Source organism: Mizuhopecten yessoensis, unplaced genomic scaffold (genome assembly GCF_002113885.1).
Source record: "Mizuhopecten yessoensis strain PY_sf001 unplaced genomic scaffold, ASM211388v2 scaffold3961, whole genome shotgun sequence".
Classification (NCBI taxonomy): Eukaryota; Metazoa; Mollusca; class Bivalvia; order Pectinida; family Pectinidae; genus Mizuhopecten; species Mizuhopecten yessoensis.
The window spans coordinates 819,801-835,326 of NW_018405306.1; the positions used below are offsets into that span (position 1 = coordinate 819,801).

The 15,526-nt window shown below is 34.6% G+C and overlaps 2 protein-coding genes across 2 annotated transcripts in view; one reads left to right on the forward strand and one right to left on the reverse strand.

The window, feature by feature from the left end:
• Positions 1-550: 550 nt before the first annotated feature.
• On the reverse strand, positions 551-5,896 carry LOC110448264 (ubiA prenyltransferase domain-containing protein 1 homolog). The gene has a single exon (XM_021494431.1). The coding sequence runs from the start codon at positions 5,767-5,769 to the stop codon at positions 4,792-4,794; it is 978 nt and encodes a 325-aa protein (XP_021350106.1). The 5' UTR covers positions 5,770-5,896; the 3' UTR covers positions 551-4,791.
• Positions 5,897-6,069: 173 nt separating this feature from the next.
• LOC110448263 (serine/threonine-protein kinase mTOR-like) overlaps positions 6,070-15,526 on the forward strand; it is a 47,590-nt gene continuing 38,133 nt past the window's right edge. Inside the window, exons 1-11 of the mRNA XM_021494429.1 lie at positions 6,070-6,163; positions 7,096-7,380; positions 7,714-7,949; positions 8,506-8,607; positions 9,383-9,481; positions 9,761-9,895; positions 12,016-12,078; positions 12,951-13,118; positions 13,372-13,484; positions 14,811-14,990; positions 15,248-15,376. Coding sequence (XP_021350104.1) covers positions 7,155-7,380; positions 7,714-7,949; positions 8,506-8,607; positions 9,383-9,481; positions 9,761-9,895; positions 12,016-12,078; positions 12,951-13,118; positions 13,372-13,484; positions 14,811-14,990; positions 15,248-15,376 — 1,451 coding nt within the window. The 5' untranslated portion in view covers positions 6,070-6,163; positions 7,096-7,154. The remainder of the gene's footprint in view (positions 6,164-7,095; positions 7,381-7,713; positions 7,950-8,505; positions 8,608-9,382; positions 9,482-9,760; positions 9,896-12,015; positions 12,079-12,950; positions 13,119-13,371; positions 13,485-14,810; positions 14,991-15,247; positions 15,377-15,526) is intronic.

Below are 15,526 nucleotides of genomic sequence, written 5' to 3' on the forward strand. Positions count from 1 at the left end.
AATTTTATTTTCTTTACAGCTATATGGTGGAGTGCTTTTCATTTTTGGCATACTGTACTTATTACTCAATCTTTAAAGAAACAATCGCCTGCGTGGGTTACATTATTTGTTTTTAGAATTTGTCAAAAACTTTACACTTACCTATTTATCAGCAACTATATGCGGTATGCCAGACAAATTTTGTATATAGTTCACAAGGAGTAAGTCTCGATTCCGAACAGGAATATGTTTAAATGACAATCGTCTCTTTGATTGGCTTTGAAATTGATACGTCTTCATTGAACCATATCAACATATAATACAGGTTTTTAGCCTTTTCAATTTCACTTTTTCAGCGGACACAGCCTCCTGTGTTTCTACGAAAATGTAAGTGTCACACAAACCAAATCTCCACCAAACTTGCGCCTTACCTATTTATCATTAAATTCTTATTTGCTCCGATTCTCAAACTGATTAATTGCCGTTGACGGTCAAAGAGGGGGAGACGAGATATGTAATTCCGTGGAAATCTTGTCTTTGATGTGAAAAAAACAACAATAACACATTCATCTAGGTTCAACTAAGATGACAAAGCAACAAATGGTCAATGTTCAAACTGTTTTATTGTTAAGTGTGTAGTTTTTTGTCACCTTCATCACACTCTTACACAAGAAAAATATACAGGACAAAGCATTACGGGGCTACAACACCATGTAAAAATAATTATACTGTTACATCATCTTTCAAGGTGTATTTAATGAAACCGTAGGCCTGTTTCAAATATTGCAATAGTGTTCCTGATGGTCACGGCATTTTGTATCACAACATATCTCATATATTTAGCTACTAACGAAAGATACCGACCAGAACAGCTCTACAAACAGGTTAAGGTGATAATGAAAACTCTCCTTCTAAATTGCTTAAACATTAAGGTAGAATTCCATCACCTATTTCAGTGAGTACAGGCCATCAGGAGTTCTCTTTCTGTTAAAGTTAGGTCATTTCCTCTTCTTTCATACAGAGATTACTATATGATTTCCAAGTCTATTTAAGGAGTTATACTCAGTAAAGCTGCAACAGTATGTAAAACCACAAATATCATGACCAGAAGCAGACTTAATAAGCTCCCTGCTTTACCATTGAGGGGCCTGTGGATGGAATACCTGTATTAATGCCCAGATAGTTTGTAAAAAGGAAATTATGATGTGTATATCTTTCGTATATTAATCTCTATATATTACATTGTTATATCATTGATTGGCGAGTAATTTGAAGTTGGACTAAATTCAAAACAAATAAGAAGTCCTCATTACTGAGGATACAGCACAGAGCACTGGGTGCTCTGTTTTACCTGAAGGATCCTGTACCACTGCTTCAAGTTGTAACTAGCATCAAAGTTTCCAGCATGACTATTACTTCAACATTTCATTTCTAAAAAAAGTCTTTTTCAGGAAATAATAATTAAATGAACTAAACAAAATGTAATCACCAGCAGTGCTTAAGAGAGAAACAAAATCTGTGAAGCTAGACAGAATTCGAACTCTGGACTTCAGAATGTGATGCTATCTCTAACTGGCAGGTCTATAGTAACCTGGTCAACAGAAGTATCCTGCCCCAACTGTGCTACAGTTAGATCCATGCCAAAGTTAAAGGGAGGTTACTGCAGATAGAAAAAACTAAATTGTACTGTGTAGTGGGACAGGGATACTTATGGAGCAGTGATTTACAACTGACAATTACTGGGTTTTTTTTTTTTATTTTGAATTTCAATTATATTTTTTTTATGACATACTGCATCAGTTGCCCAGATTTGTATAATCACATTTATTCTATTTTATTTTTCAAAATATGCATAAAAAGTTCTTTTTGATGTAACAAGAACCTAATGACATTTTGTAGAAAGTAACAATGACAAAAATTATATATTTCTTCATATATACAACATAAGAGAAAGTCAAGTCCCATACTACAGGAACTTGGTTGATAACTTCTTTACATATTAAATGCCATCAACATTAAACAGATAATTCTGAAGTTTAAAAAAGAAACAGGAAAAAGAAAAAATATATATATATATATATATGAAAAAAACATCAATAATAAAAGGTTCTTTGACTGCTGAGTCTGTAGTAGTTGTTACCAGGAAAACAAACATGAATGGAAATTGATTGTTCATTGCAATTTATTGTAGTACATATGTCATATTGTGATCTAGACAAACAAACTTTTCAGACTTATAGTAATAATGAACTTAACCAGGACTTAATTTAATTTTCTCAATGGGTACCTTGTACTGGAAAATGGAGGGAGTGTAAAATGATATAGATCAGTTCACCTTATATTTAACTACAGTAACTGGAACTTCAATCTCTATTGGAAAAGAGAGACAGTTCATATTTGTATGGCATATATTGTACAAATTATTGGAATTTTAACAAAACAAAAACAAAAAGGAAAAAAATATGTAAAAAGGGAAAGAAAAATAATTTTGAAATATTAGTTAGAAAGATATAGAAATTAAAATGTATAACCAAACCAAAAATATTAGTAAAAGGGGACAGAATTAAAACAAAAAATATATTAATAGTACAAGTTAGCCTTTTTTGAAATATCAAATACTGATGTAAAATGAAAAACAAATGCAAGTTTTTAATTCTCACTCACTCCTTACTGTACCCAAAGATATCTATACATTTTTTTTCTTGCACGCCTTACAAGTTAACCACAACACAAGCACCAGAAACAATAACCTATGCACCTTGACATCTCAAAGACTTCAACAATAATTAAGCAAATAAGCTTAACGCAACAATTTTGCATTTGTGATTGTAGCAAAAGATGTAATTGAATATGTCTCTAAATTATATCTTGAAACACAAAACAAGTTAACTAAACCGATCACAATTTTCCATCCTCTTTTCAGTTTTAATCACGTTTTCAAAGAGGCATAAGTATAAAAGTTTGGTGAATAAAGGAAAAGAATCATGTTTTCCAGACAACCTTCAGAATCATACATGTAACTGAACAAAACATCATTATTCTCCATACTGTGTGAACGATACGATACATTGGTTCATTACAGGACAATCTCCCTTCACAAGAAACTTAAATTAGCAAGCTTGGTGAACATGAAGTTATAATATTCCAGACAAAGTTTGGAATAAAAGATGATTAAAGGGCCATAACTCTTTCAACAGTTACCAGACCCAAATCCTGTATACAACATCGAGTTATTTAAATACATACCAGGAAAATAAGTATAAATACATCTTTTCTATACCCTTGGAAATGAACTATGTAGTATGTATGGTGATCTTATCAAACTCAACATTTCTTTATCAATTAAATTCCCAAAGCCTGTGCTGTTAAAATTACCTTAAGAACAGAATATTTCCAACAGAATAACTTCAATAGTTGAAGCAGAGGATTGTTGCATTAAATAAAATTTTGTTTTTGTTTTAAGCGAGATGTATATATTGTAATTTTTATGAGAAACATGTCCATGCTAACTCAAATTATGAGTGACTAGTCACTTTCACTTAGGCTGAAATATCACTTGCTCTTTTTCCCGTTATCACAGGCATGCAAGCATTATTTGCACGTTTATATGAAATTGCGGAGCAGAAACAGATTGTGTCCCGCAGGTTTTGTTACCAAAAGCTGTCCAATGATCAAAGAAAACATTTAAATGTCAAAAAAAATGTTTTGGAATAATGTTGACAGGCTCTTGTTGGGTCAGTTCATTGATTACCAAAATTAGGTGTTTTTTTTGTTAAATGTTTTGCCTACTTGAAATTATATCTATATGCTTGAAGAATGCGTTTAAAGTAATTGATTTTTATGATTTTTACTATTCATGGCTGACAAAATTGCATAACAGATATTGAAACCTATTCATTATAAAAGAACGAAACCTAATGTAATAACAGTATATAGGTCACAACTCTATATTGATGTAACAGTCCTGTTCTCACTTTATTTCCATAAAATTAAAAATTGATTATGCAATCGATCATTAAACAGTTTATTACTTCCGGTTGCAAATCAATAATTGATTAGGCCATATGAGAAAATCTAATCTTGTGTTTTGGCTAACCATTCCTACCCTAAATTTGTGTGCCTACCCTTAAGTTTTTATTGGAATTTAGTGATATTCACTGTTCAAGTCAGATCTCTTGCTCTATGTTAGCATACTAAAAATATTTTCCAAATTAAACAAAAAATGCCTACCTACCTTACCTACCCTATTTCTTCTGAGAAAGATAGCGGAAACAAAAGTAAATTTTTTTGGCCTTATGATTTTAAACTGACTGCCCATAGCTAGTGTCTACCCATCAAGTCTTTGTTTATGAAAATGCTCTGTCAAAGTAAGTAGACTTATTATAATACAGTGCTCTTTGAAACTATTTGACTGTTGGCTTTTTATCAAGTTACATATTAAAGTTACTGGAAACAAAAATGTGTTATAATACCGCCCCAATTTTAATACATTCTTAATAATTTAATTGGGATTTGCAAACAGTATGATAAAATAATTGTCCTCTCCATGACTTCTGCACATTCTTTTAAAGAACATTTTACAAATTCTAATGAAATAGCTGGAAAGATCTAATTTATTTGAATAAATAAGTACACCAGAAGCAAAAATACTTGTCCTGGATTAAATGTTCTGCTTTGCAGATATGTGTCGCATGTACATTTACATGTATTCCTGTGGCAGATTATGTCACACAGAGCAGAAATTATGGATGGGTTCACTTGTTTCACTTTTTATACCTAGTGTTTGGCTGAGTAGAGAAATCTACACTTTCATCATAGTAAAGTTCTAAATGCAAGTCTGTCTGACAAAATACATCCTAATATGTATAATAAGGCTAGGAACAGGTTCAGTTTTGCAGTTTTCTTTGGATTGTAGATTCCTTGGCGAAACTTTCTATCTTCTTTAAAAGCCATAAAAATTGTCAGTACTGGAAGAAACATCCATTTTGAACAATGAATCCCCATCAGGCAGAAAATGGTATATGGTGCAAACAGCAACACAACATACAGAAGATATGACCCTGTCTTTCCTAATAAAATGGCAAGCGTTACGATGCCCGCTTTCTTATCTGATACCATATCTCGTGTGTTGTTACAGTGCAGTATGGCTTCTGTGTTCAGAGCGAGTGGAAATGCATAGAGCATAGGAACTAGGGAAAGGTTTCCAGTCTGTGATAAATAGGAAAATATCACTGTCAGCGGCCCAAATGTAAACATGATTAAGATGTCACCAAGTGCTATATATTTTAACCCTAAGCCTCCAGTATACAGGAAACTACTAGAAAGTCCTCCAAAGTATATCAAAGCCAAGTGTTCCATCCTTGCAGGGGATATGAGAGTAAGTATAAAGAACCCCAAACATCCAAATATATAGAACACTCCACCTAACGTTGCTACATCATCTGGTGTGAGGATCATGTCGACCAAAGTTCTGTCATCACTGTCGACTTTCTTGTCGATTCCTCTGACGAAATCAAAATATGTGTTCACAAGGTTGCCAGCTGCATGGACAGACAGAGCTGTCAAGCAGGTGATGACGAATACTGATAGGCTAAACTCCTCTGATGTTTTGTAGGCCAATGTGCTACCGAGAGCTACCGGCGTAAATGAAGCTGTAAACGACCAAGGCCTCAATGCAACAACATATTGCTGAAACTGTCTCCACACGGCTTTTTTGCTTAGGAAATGTGCCTCTGATGTATTCCGCTGATTAGCTTTCTCAACGCCATTCGGCACAAACGCCATTCTCATCTGTTGTTTCTCTACGATTCACCGGTGAGCCTACATGCTCCTAACAGGAAGTTATGGAATTGCGTTACGAAATCTCTAGTGTTGGTCACGTGATAATCAAGATGCTGGAATAATTTTCACTTCATCTACCATATATTTTAAACCATGGTGTCATCACATTTTTCAGATAAATAAATGTTGTTATAAGCAATTAATCTTGGTACAGGAAAATTGTATGGAATGCAAATAATTTAGATAAGATGCATTTTGCATTTAGAACATGTTATGAAATCTCGTGAGATTTGAAGTATCCCACTTCCGGAAGAAACACGAGAGAACACCCGAAACTGTTTACTATGCAAGAACGAGTGTTTATTGCATGCTCCGGGCTATTTTTGTGATGATGAACTATGTGGTTGGTACCATCATTATGATGAAATGTCTTTTCTGGTTTCCGCATGTGTGCAAACTCAAATTTCTTGGGCATACACCAAGTTGACCTCAGTCGGCTGATCATCCTAAACCAAAACAAGACGATTGTGACATCGATCACTACACAATTCAGTATTTGCACCTGAACATCATCGATAACAACATGAATTTTTCATTTAATATCAACATGAGGATATGTGTTTTCCTTAGTTATATTGGCTCCTGACATCAAACTCTTTTCAGTTTAAAAATCATAAAATGGAAGCCTAAAACTGGCATGTCTCCACAATTACATGCCCATTCTTCAAAGAGCTTCTTTGATATTTAAAGTATTACGGACAAATGTGGTGAACATTTTATTGATGAAAATATAATACTAGTGTTACCATATTTGTTATAAAAATTAAAAAAATAAAAGTTGGTATTTCAATGGAAAGCGTCATTTACCATATGAAATAAACCGATAATCTGGATCCGCACTAAACAGACTAATAATAATATCAAATGTATACAGTACAGATGAGAATAATTTACCTGAGATATGTATATCTCACATGATAGATATAGTAATCAGTAAATGTCAAGAATTTCTTTTCCTTGTTTGGTGTTGCTGACCTCATAGGCATTTCATCTCGAGATATACAACAGTAACATATTCAGGACAATTAAATGGATATAATTTTATAAGCTACCATTGATCTCAGATGAAAATAAGAAGTATTAATTCCAGTGGTCAATTAAGGAACTGGTTTACTGTACAACTATAGTGGTTTTTGGCTACGAGCCAAATCATTTTTGCAAGAAACATTAACAAGCCCTCAAGCTCTGTGAATTTTCTTGGGACGTAAACATTGGTTTGTCCTTACTAGTATCTATAGCTGCGATCATATTCGAGCAACTATTCTTTTGTTTCAGACAAAGAAGATGAGCTGAGCACATTTTGATAAGCTGATCCCATTCAGAACAACATCATAATGGCGAACACAGCTGTGATGAACCAGTTCATTGCGGGGCTGAAGAGTCGGTCGGAGGATGTGCGGGTGAAGGCTGCAAATGACCTCCACCATTTTGTTAGCACAGAGTTGAGGGAGATGCAATTAGAGGAACACACTTCATTTATGGATGAATTTAATCATCATATATTTGAAATGGTTTCCAGCTCTGACCTCAATGAGAGGAAGGGTGGCATCTTAGCAATCGGTAATAATTATTTCATCAGCATAAATATATTTTAAAAGTACTTTATCTATATTAAAACAGTATTTTTTTTGTACACTTACCTTTACATCTGTATTTTTAAGATAATTATTAAAAAAAATATTAAAATTTTGATATAGGTTATTTATTTCTGGGTTCAAATTTTGTTTCCTTTGTCACAATGAGCCTGATCGCTGTGGATATGGGCAACATGTCAAAGAAAATATTCAAAGAAATAATATTAGCCACTATTTCAGATAATTTATTCAATATATTATTAAAACTTTGATATAGGTTATTTATTTCTTGGTTCTAATTTTGTTTCCTTTGTCACAGTGAGTCTGATCGCTGTGGATGTGGGCAACATGTCTACGAGAATTAGTCGCTTTGCCAACTACCTGAGAAATTTGTTACCTTCAAGTGATGTGAGTGCTATGGAAATGGCTGCTAAGGCAGTAGGGATACTGGCTCAATCGTCTGGGACATCTGCCGCAGACTATGTTGATTTTGAAGTGAAGCGTGCTCTCGAGTGGCTAAACGGCGATAGACAGGAGAACAGGAGGCATGCTGCTGTAAGTTTTCTGATAAATAACTGTCTGAGACCTGGGGCCGTATTCATGAAACCGTTCTCATGCTCAAGCATGGATTCTGTACTCAAACCAGTATTCTTGTTAATCGCTTAAATCATCATTATCATTTAATTAAATGTAAACATTGAAAATAGAATTCGACTCTTGTCTCTTCAAATGTTTTCCGGATTCATAGACATTTTTTTTTTTTTATTCAGTTATAACCAAAAGAAGAAGAAGAAATTAGGCTTGAGCACAAAATCCATGCTTGAGCATGAGAACAGCTTCTTGAATACGGGCACAGATATTGTCATAACAATTTTACCATACACCAAATAATATGTTTCCAGCATCATCAATGAAAATGTTTATTCTTGTAACAGTCACTTGTACTGACATTTCATGACTGAGTTAATTTGTATTTTTTTCATTCGATTGAGATCAACGCTACAATAACTTTAAAAGATACTTTATTTAAAAAAAAATACCTGTGTAAAAGTTTTCTTTTAAGTCTGAAATTCCCTTAACTTGTCTCTGTTTTTCTCTCCTTGTTTAACAGGTTCTTGTCCTCAAAGAATTGGCCGTAGGTACACCCACATTCTTCTTTCAACAAGTTCAGCAATTCTTCGACTCAATCTTCACAGCCATCAGGGACCCAAAGGTAGGAGATGCCCTTTCTCAGCCCTTTATTATCCTCAATATTCCCAGGCTACTTTGCAAATGCCGGGAGTGAAATTTATAAATCAAAATTATTTGATGTTTTGGTGTTAGATATAGTTCTTGTGTGCATTCTGTCAAAATCAATAGTAAAGTGTTAGTTTTCATGTTTGCTCACTTAAAGATTTACAGACTTTTGATTGTTGCAGACTCTTGCTTATTCTCATAATCTATGTCTGTCATTATCTGATAATTCAATAGTAATTATAGTTACTATTATTTGCATAGGATAAAAGTTTTTCAATGTTAATTGTTGATTAATTAAGTGCAGAATTGAATATCCATTGCACATATATGTCAACGATTATCAATAAAACTGTTTTAATTGGGATATCCACTAAAGAGCTTTGCAAAAGTTAATACGGATATGATCTTGTTTCTTGAATATGACATCTTAAGCAGCTATACATATAGTTTATTGATTTATATTGATTAATCCAGTTTTTGACACATGCGATTGGTAACGCAAGTGTCTAGGGGATTGCGCATACTACGGAATTTGCTTAACATGGAACTGCACTTACGATACTTACGCCACCTATGACAATATATAGTCTTTCGGTCCTTATATTCTGTTTCAGTTTTCTCTTTAGAAATTAAATTTCTTGTATTTAGCTTAATGCAGCAAAATAATGAAAAGCATACTAAAGTACAATTAGGTCGTTTGAAAAAAATCTTTTTGAACATAATTTTTAACTGCTGACTGCATTATTATTTAGCCCATCATACGAGAGGGAGCTGCAGCAGCCCTGAGAGCTGCCCTGGCTGTGACATCACAGAGAGAGTCCAAGGCCACACAGAGGTCACAGTGGTACAGGGTAGGTACCAGTAGTTTTCATGTAGAAGTCACAGCGGTACAGGTAGCTTGGGTGTCCTGGCCAGAGTGACTATGTTGGGTAGCTCACACAGATGCTAGAGTGTTATTATAGATTTGATTGATTCCAATTTAAGCTATACATGTATAACATTACACTATAATCACTTTATTTACCTGAAGAACATTTCACTTTTAATGAATTTTGATTATTTTGAATATAACACAAAGATTTTGATCAAGGCATAGTATTTTGAAAACATGTTTATTTCATTTTCGACAGCAATGTTATGAGGAAGCTGAAAAACAGTTTGATGAAATGCAGAGTCGTGAGAAAAAACTGTCCAGAGATGATTGGGCACACGGATCCCTCCTCATCATCAATGAATTACTCCGATGTAGTAACGTAGAAGGGGAGGTAAGTCATCAATGAATTACTACGATGTAGTAACGTAGAATGGGGGGGGGGGGGTTAAGTTTATGTAACTCAATAGCAAGGTGAGAAATACTAAAATGTAAAGCAAGAGGTATGTTTACGGTTCCATCTTCTTATCACCCTGGCTGTTGTGAGGAGCTAAAACGATGAAAAAATGTTTACAAGTCATTCTCATTATTGTTTTGTTCACATGTTATGATGCGTGTATTAAACATTTTTTATAAATCTGTAAAGTTATCTTGATAAAAACTACATGCTTCAAAATTAAAACTATGAGACAAATAATTTGAAAATACTGAATATTTTTGTTGAAAGAAAATATCTTCAGTTCAAAGTTCATGTGAAGGTTTTTGAGAAACTATTTGAGTCATTATTTTGTATGACTGACTCCAAGCACTTGATTTTTAGCTCACCTGGCCCGAAGCGCCAAGTGAGCTTATGCCATGGTGCAGCGTCCTTCGTCTATCCGTCATCCGTCCGTCGTCAACTTTTTACTTGAAACAACTTCTTATGAATAACCAAGAGACCCAGGGTACATTCGCGTATCCGGTTGAAACGGTTGAAACGGTTGAACCTGTAAAGAAAACGACAGGTACAGATTTGGACCGAGGCTGACCTCAGGAAAATTTGGTACGTGTAGATTGAGGGGTCCAGACGTACCTGGCCGAAACTAAACTGCTGAATATTGCTAGTTTGCGTTATTTCTTTCTAAAACAATGTCAAGGCACATGTAGTTTTTAAGATGCGTTATGTAATTTAGTGGACGCGTGAGAGAAGGGCATAATATTCTTGATACATTGTTTTTTATTCTCCGAAACTGTGCATTTTTAGCTCTGCTTATAGAACGGTCCAAGTGTGTTCGTTTATCGTGGAAAATTTCTGCGCCACACGTACCGTTTCAACCGGTAACGCGAATGTAGTCCCAGGCTGATGATATTTGGCCAGTAGCATGCTGGGATGAAGGACTACCAAGTTTGTTCAAATGAATGACCTTCGTCCATATTCAAGGTCACAGGGGTCAATTGTCTGAAAAAACTTTTAACGACTTCTTCTGTATAACCAAAATGTCCAGGGTGATAATATATGGCCAGAAAGATGTTGGCATGAAGGGCCTACAATTTTGTTCAAATGAATGACCTTCGCCCATATTCAAGGTCACAGGGGTCAATTGTCTTAAAAACCTTTAAACGAATTCTGATGAATTACTAAAGGCTCCAGGGTGATGATATTTGGCCAGTAGGATGCGTGGATGAAGGGCTACCAAGTTTGTTCAAATGAATGAACTTTACCCATATTCAAGGTCACAGGGGACAATTGTCTTCAATACCTTTAAACGACTTCTTTTGTATAACCAAGGATAATGATATTTGGCCAGTAGCATGGGGGATGAAGGACTACCAAGTTTGTTCAAATGAATGACCTTGACATATATTCAAGGTCACATGGGTCAAATATGTTTATAACCTTTTAACAACTTCTTCTCAATAAGCAAAAGGCAAAGGGTGATGATATTTAGCCATTAACATGCTGGGAGAAAGGACTTCTAAGTTTGTTCAAATGAATGACCTTCGCACATTTTCAAGGTCACTGTGGTCAATATATGTTTAAATCTTTAAATGATTTGTTCTGTATAACCAAAAGGTCCAGGGTAATGATATTTTGCCAGAAGCATGCTGGGCTGGAAGATTATAAACTCTGTTCAACCTAATGCCATTGTTCGACATTCAAGGTCACATGCATCATATGTTTAAATCTTTTAATAGGTTCTTATGAATCAAACACTGATATTCTTCCTGTAGCTATATTTTAGTCCACTTTTAAGATTACAAGTGTGAGATTAATACCAGGTGAACGGATCAGGCCCATTGGGCCTCTTGTTAGTTTTAAATGCTCTTTTTGAAAGAAAAAAAACAACCTTATCTTTACTTGTGAATAATGTGACTACAATCATCGACTAAACAGGTAATATCAAACTATGGAAAATCATTTGGAAATTTTATATAAAAACATTCATAACAGATGAAAGTTCAAAGCATTTTCAATATTACTACATAAATCGTTTTCAACGCATAGCAAAGAAATGGTTCCTTCTTGTTTTTCAGAGATTGAGAATAGAAATGGAGGAAATTACTGTACAGCAATATTTGCATGAAAAGACTGTTAAGGTAAGGTTAATTAAGATACATACCATCCCACCCCTTTGTATATTGTCACAAATGTCAGTGTCAGAAAACAAATGAGAGATAGTCTCTCACTCCTAATTTTGAAAAAGTCAAGATCCCTACCCAGTCACAATATGTGCTTGCTGAACAGGAAGCGGTAAACACAGGATAAGTCCTGATAACTAGCTCTACCTCTGAGGACATAGTCAAATGTTTCAAATTTGGAAATGATTGAGATTCCCACCCTATAACCACAAACACAATGTATATGGATCTCAGCTAATTTTGCCTTACAGCATCCTTGAGACCTGGCCCCGGGATCATAAAACTATCTTAGACTTTAGTTTTTGCTTAGCCAATCACATATGACATCACTTTTAATGACGTTATTTGTGATTGGCTAAGTCAAAAGTTCAGATAAGTTTAGGCTTAAGATCATTTCATGGTCTTGGGGCTAGGACATCAATGGTTGTGTAAAGGAAGAGAGTAGTGGGCCAAAACTAGGCCAATTTGGGCATTGAAGTATTTATACGCCTAATCCTCCTGAATAGATGATCACATTTCAACAAAATTTGCTATGAAGCATATGCATTATCAGCACAGGAAATAAAAATGTAATGGAATGTAAGGATGTTGTCCCAAAGGATGCTTAGTTCAAATTGAGGAAACATTTGCAATATTACTTTTGACGTGAAAATTTTAACGTATGATTGCTTATCCAAGTGATCAGCTATTCAGGTCCTTTTGACCTCTTGTTTAAGATTGCTATGATACAGCAACCAAACACCCATATTTACTTGACTTTTCTCACAATGATGTGTGCTATAATTTGTAGATATCGGTGATAGCATTTTAAATACATATTTTATCTCCAGGAAACCTCCAAGCACAAGTCACAAGGGAACGTGATTGCTCTACAACAGCTGCAGCAGAAGTCGTCTCCCCTGACTAACTTTGGCATGGGATCTCGCCAAATTCCACAGAAAATACCATTTTTTGAAAGTCATTTGTGTAAAGACTTAATGACTGCAAATTTTGATAAGGTATAACATAATCAGAATAAAAAGTAGCCACAGTTTTTTTTTTATAAATTTGGACTTAATGTATTTCAATTTTGACTCATATTTAATACCTCATATTCAATTTATTTTTCTTTTGACAATGTATTAGAAATCTAATAAATACTCAACATAAATAAAGAAGTTCAGAAGTCAAAGCTACTGATTTTCTGTTTTAATTGTTCAATGTCAGTTTTCACAACAAATGCAAATTTCTGCTATTATGGTCTTCCCGCAGGTGTGTGCGTTAATTCTGAGGAACAAAGGAAGTCGCTCTACTTATGTCCAGCAGACCCTACTCATAGTGTTTCCTAGACTGGCAGCCTTCAACCATGTAACCTTCTCAAAACTGTGAGTTGAATTCTTCAATACTATCTCCGAAGTCGTATGGAATATTCAGAGAAAGTGTTTTTCTCCTGCCCACACAACTCCCAACAACCCAGTTGGAGTATAAAATGGTCTGGGGTTGATGTTGCGGTATCTGTGGTGTAGCGTTCAAGTGAGGTGGGACTATAAGTGATGCCGTTTGAAGCACGGTCCAAGTACAAACAGAACACATTACATCTCCAGCACACACATAGGGAGATATTAGCCAGGTGGCTTAGGACTAGTAGTTAGCGCCTGACTGCGAAATACTCAATATTGTATTGATTAATATTTTTAATATGCTAATTGTATTGATTGTATAAATTGTATATCTATGTACTGTAGAGTGCTTTAGAGTGGCTTATTCTAGTTAGATAGAGAGCTTTATAAAATGTTGTATATTATTATTATTGTATTCTTTATCATTACCTCATGTTTCAAGTTTATCAATTTTGATAAGTTTTAATGGATTGCTTAGTATATTAAAATGTGTGATGTTTTGGGCTAATGAGCTTATGCCATGGCGTGTCGTCTGTTCTCTGTCTTATTCAATTCTTTTCACTAAAAAGCTTAATAGTCCGAAAAATGACGGAATGGATTTTGATTAAATTTGGTGTGGAGCCTTGCTAGGCTAAGGGGAATCAATTTTGTATAAATGATGGTGTGGTCCCTCTAGGGATAGAGGGTCCAAAAGGGTCAATTTAGGTAAATTTTAAAAATCCTACTCCTTCAGTATTAATGGTAAGGTGATTTTAATCTAAACTGGTCTGGAGCATCCTTGGGCCAAGGGGACTCAAATGTTCAGTAAAAGAAGGGTGTTGCATAATGTACAATAATTGTAACACATCTGTATGATCATGAAAGATATTAGGGAATATATTTAGATCACTAAGAACTTAAAATTTAGAATGTAAATATACATATTGAACAAAATTTATTTGATGTTCATGTAGGTATGGACGCAAGTCAATCACACTTAACTTGAGTTTTATGGAATAAATGTATATTTACATGTACCAGTATGTTACAGACTTAGTTCCATTTTGACATCAACGTTAAAAAAAAAGCCAAATGATCCTGGTTTATTATGAGGTTTCATCCTAGAGTTATGATAATAAATTGACATTTTTTTGTCAAAATTAGATAATGACCTAATTAATAGTTATTATTCCAATTGTAAGACCACAAGGAGCTTTTTATGGTTCAAGATCTGTTAATTAGATATTGAAGTGTCTGAAGTAGGCTCTGTCTATTTTGTATATTAGATGAAAATGTATGTAAAAAATAAATGTATAACACTTTTATATGCAGGTATCTTGATGAGACAATCAACTTTCTGCTGGTGACACTGAGGAATTCTAAGGAGAGGACAGCAGCCTTCCAGGCTTTAGGCCTTCTATCTATTTCTGTGGAGGAAGATGTATCGAAACATCTCGCCAAGATCATGGATGTTCTCAAAAACTCCCTTCCCTCCAAAGATCTGCCTGCAAAGTAGGTAGCTTAACATTAACTGTCTTGGAAGTAATAAAAGTCTCACTTGCTTCATGCCTTATTCACAGAAAGTATTTTATACAGAATTATGATAAAATGGGTAAATCATACTATAAATTCTCTTTATTTAAAAATAATAATCCTTTCAGACTTTTTGCATTTTTCTCTAACAAGCAACCTTAACATAATACTCTATCATGACTGAGACAATCCTATTAAAAACAATTGATACAAATTCTGTGGTTAATGGTTTATAGGAAGCACAAGAGTTTTGTGGTGGACCCAGCGGTATTTACTTGTATCAGTATGCTAGCCCGAGCTGTGGGACCGAGGATGACCAAGGATGTTCGAGACATGCTGGATTCCATGCTAGCTACAGGGCTGAGGTGAGATACTTTTTCAATTCTTTGCATATTTGAAAACCAAATACAATAAACATGTTGCTGTTCACGATATTTGTTTATTGTGTTTTGAAGGGTGTAAAATTCCACTAGCCCAGCACCCAGGGTGGGTAGGTGTCTTGTCGCGGCAAGGGA

Coding starts and splice junctions, on each gene's coding strand:
- LOC110448264 (XM_021494431.1), bottom strand. CDS start 5,769: ATGAGAATGGCGTTTGTGCCGAATGGCGTTGAGAAAGCTAATCAGCGG.